Below are 14,391 nucleotides of genomic sequence, written 5' to 3' on the forward strand. Positions count from 1 at the left end.
GACTCACTGAATCCCTCAGTCCCCTGGACTCGCCTGGTCACCTCAACTCCCCCAGTCCTCCAGACTCACTCAGTTGTCCTTACGCTCCCAGTCCTATGAATAAAGACTCTTTCCAACATGGAGCGCAGTCTCTCAAGTGGATCACCGCTCCTAATGGGAGTATGCCTATTTTTTGTCTCCTATCAGGAGCACTGAACTTTGGCCAGGCCTCTCTTATAGTGATTTTGCAACCTAGCACACCAAGGTTCATCAAATTCGTCCAAACTGTTTTTATTAAAAGATCACATCACAAAGCAGTGTATTGCAATGTTTCGGAGCCACGCAGGACCCCTTCGTTGTGATGTTCACATGCCTGACAAAGGGGTCCTGCGTGGCTTTGAAAAGTTGCACTATACTGCTTTGTGATGTGATCTTTCTTTAATAAAAAAACATTTGAACAAAATTGATGAATCTTGGTGTGCTTGTGAATACCTATATTTCTTCCCATCGAGTTCCTTTTGAAGTCTTCAACCGCCAGACCCTGATCCAGGATTACCAAACCCAGAGAACACTCACAAGCTTCTTCTCCACTGTATCCGTGAGAATCCTGTGTGACTTATGCCAATAAAAATATATACAGGATCTCCCAAAAGGAAGTACACCTCTCACATTTTTGTAAATATTTTATTATATCTTTTCGCCTGACATCACTGAAGAAATTACACTTTGCTACAATGTAAAGTATTAAGTGTACAGCTTGTAAAACAGTGTAAATTTGCTGTCCCCTCAAAATAAAATCAACAAACAGCCATTAATATCTAAACTGCTGGCAACAAAAGTGAGTACACCCCTAAGAGAAAATGTCCAAATTGGGCCCAAAGTGTCAATATTTTGTGTGGCCAAATTTTCCAGCACTGCCCTAACCCTCTTGAGCATGGAGTTCACCGGAGCTTCACAGGTTGCCACTGGAGTCCTCTTCCACTCCTCCATGACGACATCACGGAGCTGTGTGTAGCAATCAAAAGTCAGTTGTTTGCCTCGTTACATTCAGAACTATTCCTCCCGTGACAGACACAGAGTGCCAGTACACTCACCAGACATGAGCCAAAAAACAGCTGTGAGGTACAAAGAATGAAACGCCTCGTGTGTTACCAAAGGTTTCTTCACTGTGCTCTCCCTCCACCATTCAAATGCACTCACCAGATGCTAGAATGAAACAAGCCCTGTAACATTGTCATTCAGAATGCTGAAAGCATTACATTCTATACCGGTCCCATGGTTGCTAATCATAAAATATGTGCTGCACAAAAAGGCTCACCAGCAAGAGCCAAAATTATGCTTTTCTCATCTGCAGTATATATCAGCTTTGTGACTTGTATCAGACCAATGTGATGCAGTGTGCGGCATATGGACTGAGCACTGACAGGCTGACCCCCCCCCCACCCCTTCAGCCTCTGCAGCAATGCTGGCATCACTCATACGTCTATTTCCCAAAGAAAACCTCTCGATATGACGCTGAGCACATGCACTCAACTTCTTTGGTCGACCATGGCGAGGCCTGTTCTGAGTGGAACCTGTCCTGTTAAACTGCTGTATGGTCTTGGCCACCGTGCTGCAGCTCTGTTTCAGGGTCTTGGCAACCTTCTTATAGCCTAGGCCATCTTTATGTAGAGCAACAATTCTTTTTTTCAGATCCTCAGGGAGTTCTTTGCCATGAGGTGCCATGTTGAACTTCTAATGACCAGCATGAGAAAGAGAGAGTGATAAAACTAAATTTAACACACCTCCCGTTTCACACCTGAATCCTTGTAACACTAATGAGTCACATGACAGCGGGAAGGGAAAATGGCTAATTGGGCCAAATTTGGACATTTTCACTTAGGGGTGTACACGCCATTGTTGCCAGCAGTTTAGATATTACTCACTGTGTTGAGTTATTTTGAGGGGACAGCAAATTTACACAGTTATACAAGCTGTACACTCACTACTTTACATTGTAGCAAAGTTTTATTTCTTCATTGTTGTGGCAAGAAAAAATATAATAAAAAATATTTACAAAAATATGAGGGGTGTACTAACTTTTCTGAGATACTGTATGTATATACATACACTTCAGCACTGTTGTAATGCATTGTTTAGGACCAGTTCACATATTTTCTTTAATTTACATATTTTCCTTTATGACGAGTAGTAGACACTATACATGTAGGTACACCCAGTATTTATCCCCACCCAGTTTATATGGTAGTTAACCACCCCTGTGCAGTGTAAACGCTCAGGCACAGAGTCATCAAACGGCATCACTACCTATTTACTGTACATACAAAAGTAGCTTAATATCCTGACCAATCAAAGGGCTAGTTGCATAGCCCAGCATCTTTATAACCATTTGAGAAAATGTTTGTCTTAACCTTAATAGGCATGCAGTAACCTAATTAACCAAAATAGAAAGAAATACTCTAATAGCCAACTAAGCCAAGTTGAAAAGTTGTAACGTAACTTTATAAAGTATTAGTTATAATGGTACACAAGGTTACATTTTGCCTTGCCCTTTTCTGTAACATTAGTATGCACGTTTTTCCATTTTATTATGCTGATGCATGCCATTTTCATTTTCAGCTTTTACAGGAGCATGGGGTCAATTTCTACATGAGAACAGAAACCAGAGAGATACATGGCGAGAATGGACAGGTTTATCTTTTCGTTTTTGTCTAAATTAAGGTTTATCAGAGACATTTGAATATTGCATAGTTCATGCCTATTTTGTAATGAATGTGCTAGTTTAAAATGGAAAACATACTAAATTTGTTTATTTTACCCCTTCTCAAACAATGCCAGTGGAAAATTAAAATCCAGAAATGGATCAATAGTGATGCATTATTGTTGTGATATTCACTATTCGCTCCTTGTATGCAGAATAGAACAGAATAGTGCAAATGTGCACAGAATCTATTTGACTAAGGAAATCTGGAGCACATTGTACAGTAAAGCTGGCAATAGATGATTCTTTTTTTTTTTTTTTTGCTGCTGCTGATCAAAAAACAAAACCAACAAATTCCCCATGCGCAAATTCAAGGTAGATGGGGGAAGTTCTTTCTGCTGCACTATTGTTCCCATTTGGGAGGAGTTAGTCACGAAGTTGGCGCCTTTTGAATGGGAAAAACCATAGATGGATCAATATTTGTCCGATCCCTGTTGAGCAGACCGAATTTGGACCCAGCCAGCTTTAGTCCATTCCTGAAGTCTGGGTTACATTTTTTGGTAATCTATGAATTACTCCTCCTTTTTCTCAAAAGATAAATAGTTAACGAATTGCTGAGATTAAGGACATTTTAGCGTTTTATTTTTATCTCGAAGTGTCCAAAAATATGTTTTGTAGAGACCACACCCATCCACCCACTGCAGTCATTTCCTGCCACCACTGTCAATAGAAATATGTGTTGTTTTATATAATATATATTCATGTATGGATGAAGGATGATCTTTTTGTACTTGGCATCCAAGGTTTATTGTAGACAAGTGATTGACAGAAAAGCCAGCCAGAAATCAGTAAGGGCCAGTTCACACTGGGATTCCTGTATGTTCCTGTGCAGTGCAATTTTGCAGCCCTTTGATTTGGGTTGTGTGCTTGAGCACGGTGTGGAAAATGTGCGGAACATGCCTTATCCGCACTGCATTCTGGTGGGAAATGGCCCTAAAGGGAGAGTTCTACTATGTAAGTAGTGCATTTATACAGCTTATATGACTGTAAAGATCATAAAGGGTCAGGCCACCTAAAATGTCTTATGTCCTGAGGTACTCTTCAGGTACACGTTTGCAGTTTTTTCTAGGTCCACACACCTGCTGTGGCCATTATGTGGGGATTTCACTATACCATGACAGATTTTTGATACTCTTTATATTATGAATAAGTGAAGTTTAAACACTTAGAGGTGGATGGAAATATTCGCTCACAGAACTGAGTTGGGAATAATGACAGTTAGATCACACTGTTGGAGTAACAAAGACATATAGGAAGCCAGTGGTTTACTCAACCCATTGGGATCCACCTATAAATAAAACGACACTTTAACACTTTAAGTTGAAGAAGTGAAAAAACAAAAATAAAAGGCATTTTACATGGAACAATACATTTAAGATTGCTTTTGAAAGTGACACTGCTGTGTCCATATAGTTTGGTTGCAAACAAATTTTGTTAACATTTTGTGCTGTCCTTTTTTTCCTTTTTACCGTTTAGTATTGCACATTTCAGCAAAGCTTAATTAGCACTCAAAACCTCAATAAACTTGACAAGGTCTATTCTGTCTTTAGGTGAAGGAAGTACGTCTGAGAAATGGAACTGTTCTTCCTGCTGATGTTGTGCTTGCTGGAATAGGTTTGTATAAGCCTTTAGTTTATCCTGTAAAATACATTGCAAGTAAATAAAAAGAAGGTGGGAAGAAAATATATGTCTACAATATGAAATATTCAAACAATCATATGTAAGTATGTCGAAGTTTCAGTAACATAATGCAAGGGATAATAAACACACACACCCACATTGAAGAAAAATGCATGAAAAATATTCTCCTTACTCCCAGGTTCCAGGTGCTTTTGAGCTCTAATGTCACTGTGCTGCACAGAGGGATCTCAGGAAAGTTCAGGACCCTAGTTCTTATTAAAAATGCCACAGTGCTGTATGGAGTAAGGATCGACCGATATCGGTGTTCCGTTTACCGGTACCGACATTTTGGCCATAGCATATCGGTATCGGCCAAAATGGGCCGATATTTTGAACATTTAATGTTTTGCAAAATAAACACAATTTTCGACACAAATCTGTTACTGAACATGTTAATGTTTGTTTATTAACATTTTTAACTTTAAGGGCTCGTTCTTCACACGTTAACTGCATGAAAACTGATAGTAAAACCGCACTTGCAGGGACATCAGTTTCACATCATCTGATTGTGAAATGCATAAACTGCTGCAGTAGTACACTCACTCACTGCAAAAATTTTAAATCGCTACTGCAGTGCAAAACTGCTAGAAAAAAGGCTAGACAAACAGCTAGACGGTGGATTGGAGTCAGTGGACTACTGCTGCAGTAGTGCACTCACTGCAATGATTTTAAATCACTATTGCAGTCAGTGCAAATTAAACTGCTAGAAAAAAAAAAGCTAGACAACAGCAAACAGCTAGACAGTGGATTGGAGGAGTCAGTGGACTACTGCTGCAGTAGTGCACTCCCTGCAATGATTTTAAATCACTAACTGCAGTCAGTGCAAAACTGCTAGAAAAAAAGATAGACACTGGGGAGTCAGTGGACTACTGCTGCAGTAGTACACTCACTGTAATAATTGAAATCACTACTGCAGTGACTGCAGTAGTGATTTAAAATTATTGCAGCGGTGAGTGGCGCACTACTGCAGCAGTAGTCCACTGACTCCAATCCACTGTCTAGCTTTTTTTCTAGCAGTTTTGCACTGACTGCAGCACAGCGCAGGCAGTGCAAAACTGCTAAAAAAAAGCTAGACAAAAGCTAGACAGTGGAATGGATTGGAGTGGAGTGGACACTAGTACTAATACACTTTCAATACTCCCAGTTAAGTAGAACAATATTATAGCGCAGAAAGCATAACATTTTAGCATGTTCACCAGTTAAACGGCTTATGTTTTTTTCATAAATTGCTGCCACTTCACTAAAAACACGCTCACTTGGTACCGAGGAAGGAGGAGCAGAAAGGTGGTACAGAGGAAGGAGGAGCAGAAAGGTATCTTCTAGCAAGAGAAGCAAGTCTTTTGTAGCGTGTCTCATTTTCTTTCCACCACTGAAGAGGATCACCACTTCTTCTGTCAATTACTGGTTCCTTCAAATAGAGATGAAGTTCCTCATCCTGGCTCATTCTTGCAGATTCAGAAGAATCCTCCGCATGAGGCCCCAATAAAACACTGAAAATGTCATGATCAATTCAACCACGAGGAAGAAGATTCTCTTCTGTTCGTTGTTGTCTTTTTGGACATTTTTCTGTTTTTGCAGCATGCTGCTCTTTCAGATTATAAAAATGCTGTTCTGTACTTGTCTTTTCGGCAGGAACCTCCTGCACCTCCTGTTGAATATCTTCTGTTAGCCATTGTTTTGCCTTGGCCAATACATCATCCGAAGAGAAAACATGGTTCTTGTATCGAGGATTCAAAAAACTTGCCAACACTACATTTTTAATCTCTTCATGATTCTCAAAACATATATCAGTCAAAGCTCTCTGGCTTGACAGACCATCATTTGAAAGTTGGAGGGTGTTGTGTGCCATGACACTGAGGTCTGACATATCAGCAAGCCTCATTCCTTTCCGCATGTTTGCTCCGCTGTCTCCAAGGAGCACAAGCATCACTCGGTCTTTGGTGATTTCCCATTCTTCAAGCATGCCTAGAAACATTTCTCTACTGTACTCCTCAGTGTGGGATCCTTGCATCACTTTTATATTCAAGACCAATTGCCTTTTTGTCAATCTGCTATCAATCAAGTGGCATGTAAGATTCATTAGTGACTCTGTTTGTCCTCTTACTGACCAGCAGTCAGTCGTGAATGAGAGTGAGTTACCAGCATTCTCTGGTTGCAGCATAGCCTTTACTTTCTCAACAACCTTTTGGTGAATCTTTCCCAGCATTTCGGTTTGATAATACTTCTCACTCTTCAGTGTGTACCTTGGCTCAAGTATGGACATCAACCGCTTAAATATGGACATCAACCGCTTAAATCCTGAGTCAGACACAATTGTAAATGGCTGGTTATCAGTGACCATCATCTCTGTGATTACTCTGTCCAGCAGATCTTCCATCTGAATATAGACAGTGACACCTGTTTTCTTTTTCTGAAACATATCTGTTGTTGCCTGGGATAGTGGAGGAGGTATCTCAAAATCACATTGATATTCATTTTGTTTTTTCTGTGCTGCATGATATAATTCAATATGATGAACTCTTAGATGGGCCCAAAGATTTGACATATTTTTTGTTTTTTTGCAGTTACTGAGCCCATGCTTAAAATGTTTGTGCATGTGTTGCATACTGCTGCTTTTCCTGGAGATGGTTGAGACGAGAAATAGTCCCAGACCACACTTTTACTTTTCTGTCTTCATCCCTCTCCAATGCAATTTTAAAGAGACAATAAGGTTAAAAAAATGGCTGGCTGGCTGCTGGCACCCTGCCCTGCTGTGGGTGGCTTGCTGACACCCTGTTGTGGGTTGGCTGGCTGCTGTCACCCTGTTGTGGGTTGGTGGCTGATGCCTGGTAGTGTGGGTGGCTGGCTGGCACCCTGTTGTGGGTCGGTGGCTGACGCCTGGCAGTGTGGGTGGCTTGGCGTCAACCTGTTGTGGGTGGCTGGCTTGGTGTCACCCTGTTGTGGGTGGCTGGCTTGCTGGAACACTGTGGTGGGTGGCTGACTTGGTGTCACCCTGTGGTGGCTGGCTTGGTGTCACCCTGTTGTGGGTGGCTGGCTTGGTGTTACCCTGTTGGTGGCTGGCTTGCTGGAACCCTGTTGTGGGGTGGGTGGCTGTCTGTTGGCACCCTGTTGTGGGGAGGATGGCTGGATGCTGGCCTAGCACCCTGTTGTGGGTCGATGGCTGATGGCTGGCACCCTGCTGTGGCTAGCTGGCTGGCACCCTGTGGTGGGTGGCTGGCTGGCACCCTGTGTGGTGGGTGGCTGGCTGGTACAGGCCCAGGGCCTGTGGCTGGCTGGTACAGGCCTGTGGGTGTGTAGGTGGCTGGCTGGCGCCTGGCAGCTGTGGGTGGGTGTATGTATGTGACTGCTGTGTTAAGCACACTGTGTGCACTCACTGTACACTCGCTGTCCTGAGACTGCCAACTCCAGACGAGGTAGAGGGAGGTGGCCTAAGAAGGCAGAAGCTGTCCCAGTGTGCGGAGACGCGTGGCTTTTCGCAGTGACATCACGACAATATCGGTAACCTCCGGGGCTGACTCTGATATATCGGCCCTCAAAATATCGGCTTTGCTGATGATCGGTCGATCCCTACTATGGAGCATGTTATTTCAGGATTTTGGATATTCTAATTTCCTAGGATCCAGCAAGAAAACACATTGACATCACCCTCCCTTAGGTGAGTCTACTAGGAGCTTAGGAGAAGGGTAAGTATTTTTTTTGATTTTTAATTTTTTTTTTTTAATTTCTGTAATGCAGCATTTTGTAAGCAGAGGATGTAGGAGTTATCATTTTAGTGCAAGATCTGTTCTAGGTGCCCTGGGACTCCTAAATTCCAGGCCTCTTCAATCTGCTTGCTTCAACAATCAATGGTAGATACAAAGAATGGCCCACCTTCCCTTATACATTCCTAATGACGTTATGAGGCCACTACGTATGGTGACTGGCCAATAAAAAAAAAAAAAAGTGAAGGAGGCGATGGTAGCTCAACTCTGTCAGAAAATGTTGAAAGTTAAATATTAGGCTGGGATATGGGCTGCCAAGGATAAAGGTTGGCTTTACCACAAATTGTGTCCTTCTCTAAAGACTGCATGCCACTGTAGACTTTGCAGTATCTCTAAAGTATGTGGACTGTGTTTTAGCCAGGGTAGTAAAGAGTCACTGGAATTTTATTTTGAAGATAATTTGTATGCTGAAGACTTTCAGAGGAGCTCCCTTTGCAGCTTACAAATGCTTCCTAGCAACAAGGTAAAACCTGTTTATCCTAATTGTACATTGCAAGAAACAGGCTGGATATTCAGACTCTAGGTTATAGGCTGCTACCTTCAGGTAATTGGACATTGGCAACACTTTTGGATATAATTTTGTGAGACCTCCATCTTTTGCAAGTGTCTGTGCATGCGTTGCACACTGCTGCTTTGACTGGTGGACATCTTCTCCCTCATGTATAAGTTTCTATGCTTAACTAGTTTTTACTTACTTTTCTTCAACTCTTTAATCAACTCTTCACTGCCCTTCTACTACAACAATAGAAATGCATCTGGATTGGTGCAATCTAGGTTATAACATGGAAACCTTACCTAGACCTCAGGCCCTGGATTCTTCATGGAACATCACTTTGTTAATGCTATATTATAGCAAATATGAGGCTTGATTTCTCCACTATTTGCAGTACACTTACTAGTGTCTTCTGTATTGTATCCTTATTATAACATTAAAACTATCAGGGAGGGTGTGGTCTCAGCATGGAAGTTTAAGGACATGTGCTCGCTGAGTTTCCAGTCCACAGCACTCTGGACAGCCTTATATGAGAGATTTACCTAGCATTGCTCCTCTCCTCTACCTTCCCCTCCCCTGTGTGGCAATCAACACTGACCATTTCAGGATCCCTGGATCGTTTTTTGATCCCTAAATAGCCTGCGGCCTCTACCCCGGACATTTACAAGATGGCTTCGGCTGCTGCCGAGAGGACTGCGAGAGTCCCAGCTCATACCTGCAGACAGAGAGGGAGTCAGCCCAGAGAATGACAGATCTCTGTGCTGTCCACCCAGCAACCTTTCTCCCTGCCTGCCTCGCTCTTTGTCTGTCACCACTACATAGCCCAGATGCAGTGGATCTTGTCTCCCTACCAGAGGTCTCAGAAGCACTCCCAGTGTTTAGGAAGGCCAGGCCTGCCCAGCTCCAGGATGACATGGAAGATTCCAATCGTGGTGCAGAAACTACAAACTCCATCATAGTGAGTAACTCATTCCCCATGACTCCTCTGCAGGAATCCCCCCATGGGTTTCTGTCTGACCAGAATATATGGGCATTTCTGCAAAAACTGCCCACCAGAGAAGACTATGAATCCCTCGTTTCTTGTGTGGAGACTGCCTTTAGAGGGGAGCTGACAGTGCTGAAACAAGAAGTGGCAGACATTACTACACGAGTCTCCACCTTGGAATCCAATGAGCCTGACATTAGGCAGTCAGTTTCCAGCGTACAGACTGCGCAAACAGAAATTGCTGACCAAGTTACTTATTTAATGCTACTTCTGGATGACCTGGAAAATCGCAATCTCAGACGTAACATTAGAATCCGGAGTCTCCCAGAGGCCACCCTGCAGGCAGACCTTAAGGCTACGGTCTCCGCCATCTTTAATATGTATCTGGAGCACCCTTCTGACACTAGCATTACCATGGATAGGGTACAGAGGACACTGGGTCCCAGAAAGGACTCTGAGGATAGATCTAGAGATGTCCTCTGCTGCTTACACAGATACTCCCTTTAAAGAAGATATCCTACAACGGGCCAGGCACAGAGGTCTCATTGAGTTTGATGGAGCACGGATCTTCCTGTTGCCAGATGTGTCACAGGGGACCCTTCAGATGCGCCGCTGTCTGAAAACCCTGTTGGAGAAGTTCAGTGATCTCAGTATCGCAAACAAATGGGGTCACTCCTTTCACCTTATTGCTCGCAAAAATAACCGCTTTAATCCCCTGCAACACCCATCAGAACTTCCAGCCTTCGGTGCCCTCAAGATGACCCTGGTGTCCCTCCCTAAGTGGTTGGTGTTTACGCTTCCTTCTGCTGCCAGTGCAGCAACTTCTGCAGTTAGCAGGCCACAGAGATCTCGCCGGAGTTGCTGCTACCAGCAAAGAGCCCAACAAGACAGTGAGTTTTAAATATTGGTTCCCAGAGACACTCTGCTTTGTGTGTTCCTGTAGTACCCAGAGCTATTTTCAGTACTTGGATACCGAAGGCCACTTTCACACATATGGACCGTTTGTCAGTTTGTCATCCATCCGTTGACGAATGAAAAACAGACATCAATGCATTCCTATGGAAAAGCGGATGACCATGGATGGTCATCCTTTTACATCCATTTTCATCCACTTCTGTCAATATCTGTTTTTTTTTAACGGATGAAAGCCCTATTTTTCATCCATTAAAAAAATGGATCAGATGAAAAACTAATGTAAACGGACAAACGGTCTGTTTTTGCATTGGTAGTGGATGTAAAAAAAACCAGACAAAAAACTGATGACTACTTCATCCATTTCGACGTGACTGAACTGATGAAATGAACGGTCCGTATGTGTGAAAGGGGCCTTAAGCTCACTTCCTGTGGTAGAAGCAGTTTTGCAAAGGGCCCCTGGTGAATCCTGGCTGTCTCCTCTAATCACCAGAAGTTTCGTGCCCCCCTGTGACCGGCTTACAAAATCTGTAAATAAAATTTGATAAAAAAAAAAACTACATATGTAGAATTACTGGAAATAAATGTATCCACATCATACTTTTTACCTGTAGTATGTGAAGTAAAAGTCCCCAATTTCTTACACTTATGACGCTTTACCCTGCAAATGACACATCTGTTACATGGATGAAAACCCCCAATGCCACTGAAAAATTCCAGTCTAGAAAAGCACTACAATTCCTTCTCATTCCGGAAAACTGGCTCTTAGGAATATTTTTTAGCCACATGGGGTTATGACAGCTTGTGAGGGGAATATAGCTGTTTCTATCTGTTGCCTATCACAGTAAGTGTCAAATCTAGAACATGTAATTCTTCCTGACTGTATGTATGTGTTAAATTAATATTGTGACTGTTATTATTCAAAAAACAAAGGCCTGTAGAGAAGAAATGCCCCTATTCCAAATAAAAATACTGTCATCAATGTATCTTTTATAGAAAGCTAGGGTGGGCATCTGTCTACCATAAATCTCTTAATTCTCCCACCATCAATAAATTTGCTAAACTGGGCTTGAATTTAGCGCCCATTTACAACAACATTTGCAACACCTTTTAGTTTGAAGATAACATTTCCTGTCCAACCAAAAATAAATAAGTGACATGGCAAAGTCAATCAAACTCAAAATTGTTTTTGAATATGCGGCATGTAATCCACCCTATGAAAAAAAAAATCAAGAGCCTCTAAACCCTCCTCATGTGAGATGTTGGTGTCCTCTTGTTAGATTTCATCTTTCTCTTATTAGGATCACTGTGGGACTCATTTTGTGTTTTGGACTTTCTTTTCTTTTGTGTTTTGGACTTTTTTTCTTTTGTTTATTACTATCAATTACTTTTTTTGCATCTATAATATTGGTGCTACACTTCATTTGTATCATTTGTAGTTTTTCTTCCAATTACAAACAAGCTTATCTCGCTAAGGTCTCATGCTCAGACCTTTAAGATCCAAAAGACATCCCTCAGTGAGATTCTCAATGAGAGTCCTATGCCTAATGGTTGCCTCATTTGAAACCATTCCTTTTCTCTTGTCCTAGAATCCTAGAACAAACAGTCCAGTCCGCAATCAACATCTTGGATCTCAGAACAATAAAAATGGCTCTGCACCACTGGCCCCCCCCCCTCCCCCCCCGTTGTCCAGGGACACCCAATCAGGGTGCAATCTGACAATGCCATGACAATGTCCTTATCAATCATCCAGGGGTAACCAGGAGTCAGGCAGCCTCGAATGAAATAAGTTCTGATCATCTCTAGGGCAGAAAAGCACTACCTAGCAATCTCTGCTGTTCAAATCCTGGGAGTGGACAATCTAAAGGCAGATTTCCTTTAGCTGTCACCACCTGGACAAAGTAGAAAGGATCCTTCATTCCAACATATTCAATCTCTTATGTCCGAAATGGGGGACTCCAGATGTGGATATCCTGTCTTCCACGTTCAACATAGGCTTACCTATAGGTACAACTTTCAGAGGAGGGTTCTTCCTCTTTAACCACACATACACAGTGTTGGAGGTGCAGACATGCACATGCATGAACAGATAGATAAAACATGATAGATGCGTAACAAAATTACAAATGCCATGCTTCTCAGATGAGATCAAAGAAAGGACATACACAATGATATATATATCCACATATGTGTTGTGCAAAAGCGTGTCAACATGAACATGCAGAAGAGTGTTCAAGTACATATTCACAAAAGCATGTGCGCACTCACATAGGACGTCAATGAGCATGCACGTGTGAAGGAGCTGGCCCATAAAAATTTAAATTACAATAAGAATACAGATAAAAATAAAAGGCTCGTGTTTCAAGGCAACTCATGGTACAACCAAACCCAAAAATTTAGAAATTGATAAAAATATAAATATATGGTCATGGTGAAATGATTAAAAATGACAATGTGAAGATCAAAAATACATTAAATATACACGCATACAGATGGACCAAACAAGTGATAAGTCGGATAAATAGGATAGAAATAAAAGGAGTTGTCAAACGTGGGGGGGGGGGGGGGGGAGAAGCATAGGGAGGTCGAGGCACTACCCAGGACCTGTGTACAACTCAAATATTACACCAAACTGTGGGTCTCTAACTCCTCATTGGGGCCTTTGGGTGCCAAGCAACCCAAAGTGAAACTCTACTAACTTTCATGCCTGCTCAACCTCTGATGCCATCTGCCATTGTCCAGATCATTGGGCATGGTCTTGATCCCAAACACCTTCATTCTCAAATAGTTACTACCATGTACCTCTTTGAAATAACGAGGCACAGAGTAGATGTCTCTATTGTGATGGATATTGCGCTTGTGCTCCTCAAAACTAAAACCCTCAAAGGTCTGGATGTGCGGCCCACCTACAGTAAGCCCCAAGGACAAAGGTGCCCGTAGACCACATAGGAAGTGGCACAATTGATAAATTGCTTGATGGGGTATGTTCTCCCATCAACACTAGCAATGTGACGCTTCCAAAGCCACATGAGACTACATGTCCCACAATTATGGATTCCACACTTAAAACTCTCGAATATGGAAGTCCACGCTGACTGACTGTTATTCGATGATCCTCTCACTTTCTGCACCCTGCTTGGGGCCACTAAGCTTCTCAAATCCTGTGGTTTTCTAAAAATTAGGCCAGGTTTATCTGGTAGGATGTCTCTTAACACAGGATTATTACTCCGAATGTTCCAGTTTGTCTTAAGAATGTGTTTTATTTCCCAAGCTTTGCTATTGTATCGTGAGCAAAACCGTACAGAAGATTTTCCCACATTCCTCCGAACAGCATCTTCAGAGGATGTAGAAGATCCACTGTCACCATTATGCCCTGAATAGAATGCCAAGTACTTATTGTAAGCCTCATCAATATGGCTATCCAAGTACCCTTTCTCCTTAAATTTCTTTTTGAGAATCAATCCTTGCTCTACATAGTCCTATCCTAGTGCACATATGCGTCTAAGCCTACAAAACTGCCAGAGCAGCACATTTCTAATCCACCAGGGATGATGGTGACTCTTTTCACATGTAAAATTGAGTTTCCAGCACTGGGTTTAAAGTGTGCCGTGGACGGAATGGCCCCATCAGGGGTGGACCTTTTAACTCTAGGTCTAAAAATAGTAGACGGCTCTCATTGATGACATATGTGGAGGAGATGTCAAATGGGTTCTTCATACAGTTTTCCAAAAAAAAACTTTGAGTTGGGAATCTGTGCTGTCCCAGATGATTAGAATTGTATTAATGTACCTTGCATAGAGGACCAGACAGAGGACCAATG

The 14,391-nt window shown here is 42.3% G+C and overlaps 1 protein-coding gene across 1 annotated transcript in view; it reads left to right on the forward strand.

The window, feature by feature from the left end:
* LOC309546498 (apoptosis-inducing factor 3-like) overlaps positions 1-14,391 on the forward strand; it is a gene marked incomplete at its 3' end in the record, with an annotated part of 218,559 nt that overhangs the window by 134,125 nt on the left and 70,043 nt on the right. The window contains exons 12-13 of the mRNA XM_082246237.1: positions 2,599-2,670; positions 4,291-4,354. Of these exons, the coding sequence (XP_082102363.1) occupies positions 2,599-2,670; positions 4,291-4,354 (136 nt within the window). The remainder of the gene's footprint in view (positions 1-2,598; positions 2,671-4,290; positions 4,355-14,391) is intronic.

This window comes from Pelophylax lessonae, assembly GCF_965119305.1.
Source record: "Pelophylax lessonae genome assembly, chromosome: 2".
NCBI classification, from domain to species: Eukaryota; Metazoa; Chordata; class Amphibia; order Anura; family Ranidae; genus Pelophylax; species Pelophylax lessonae.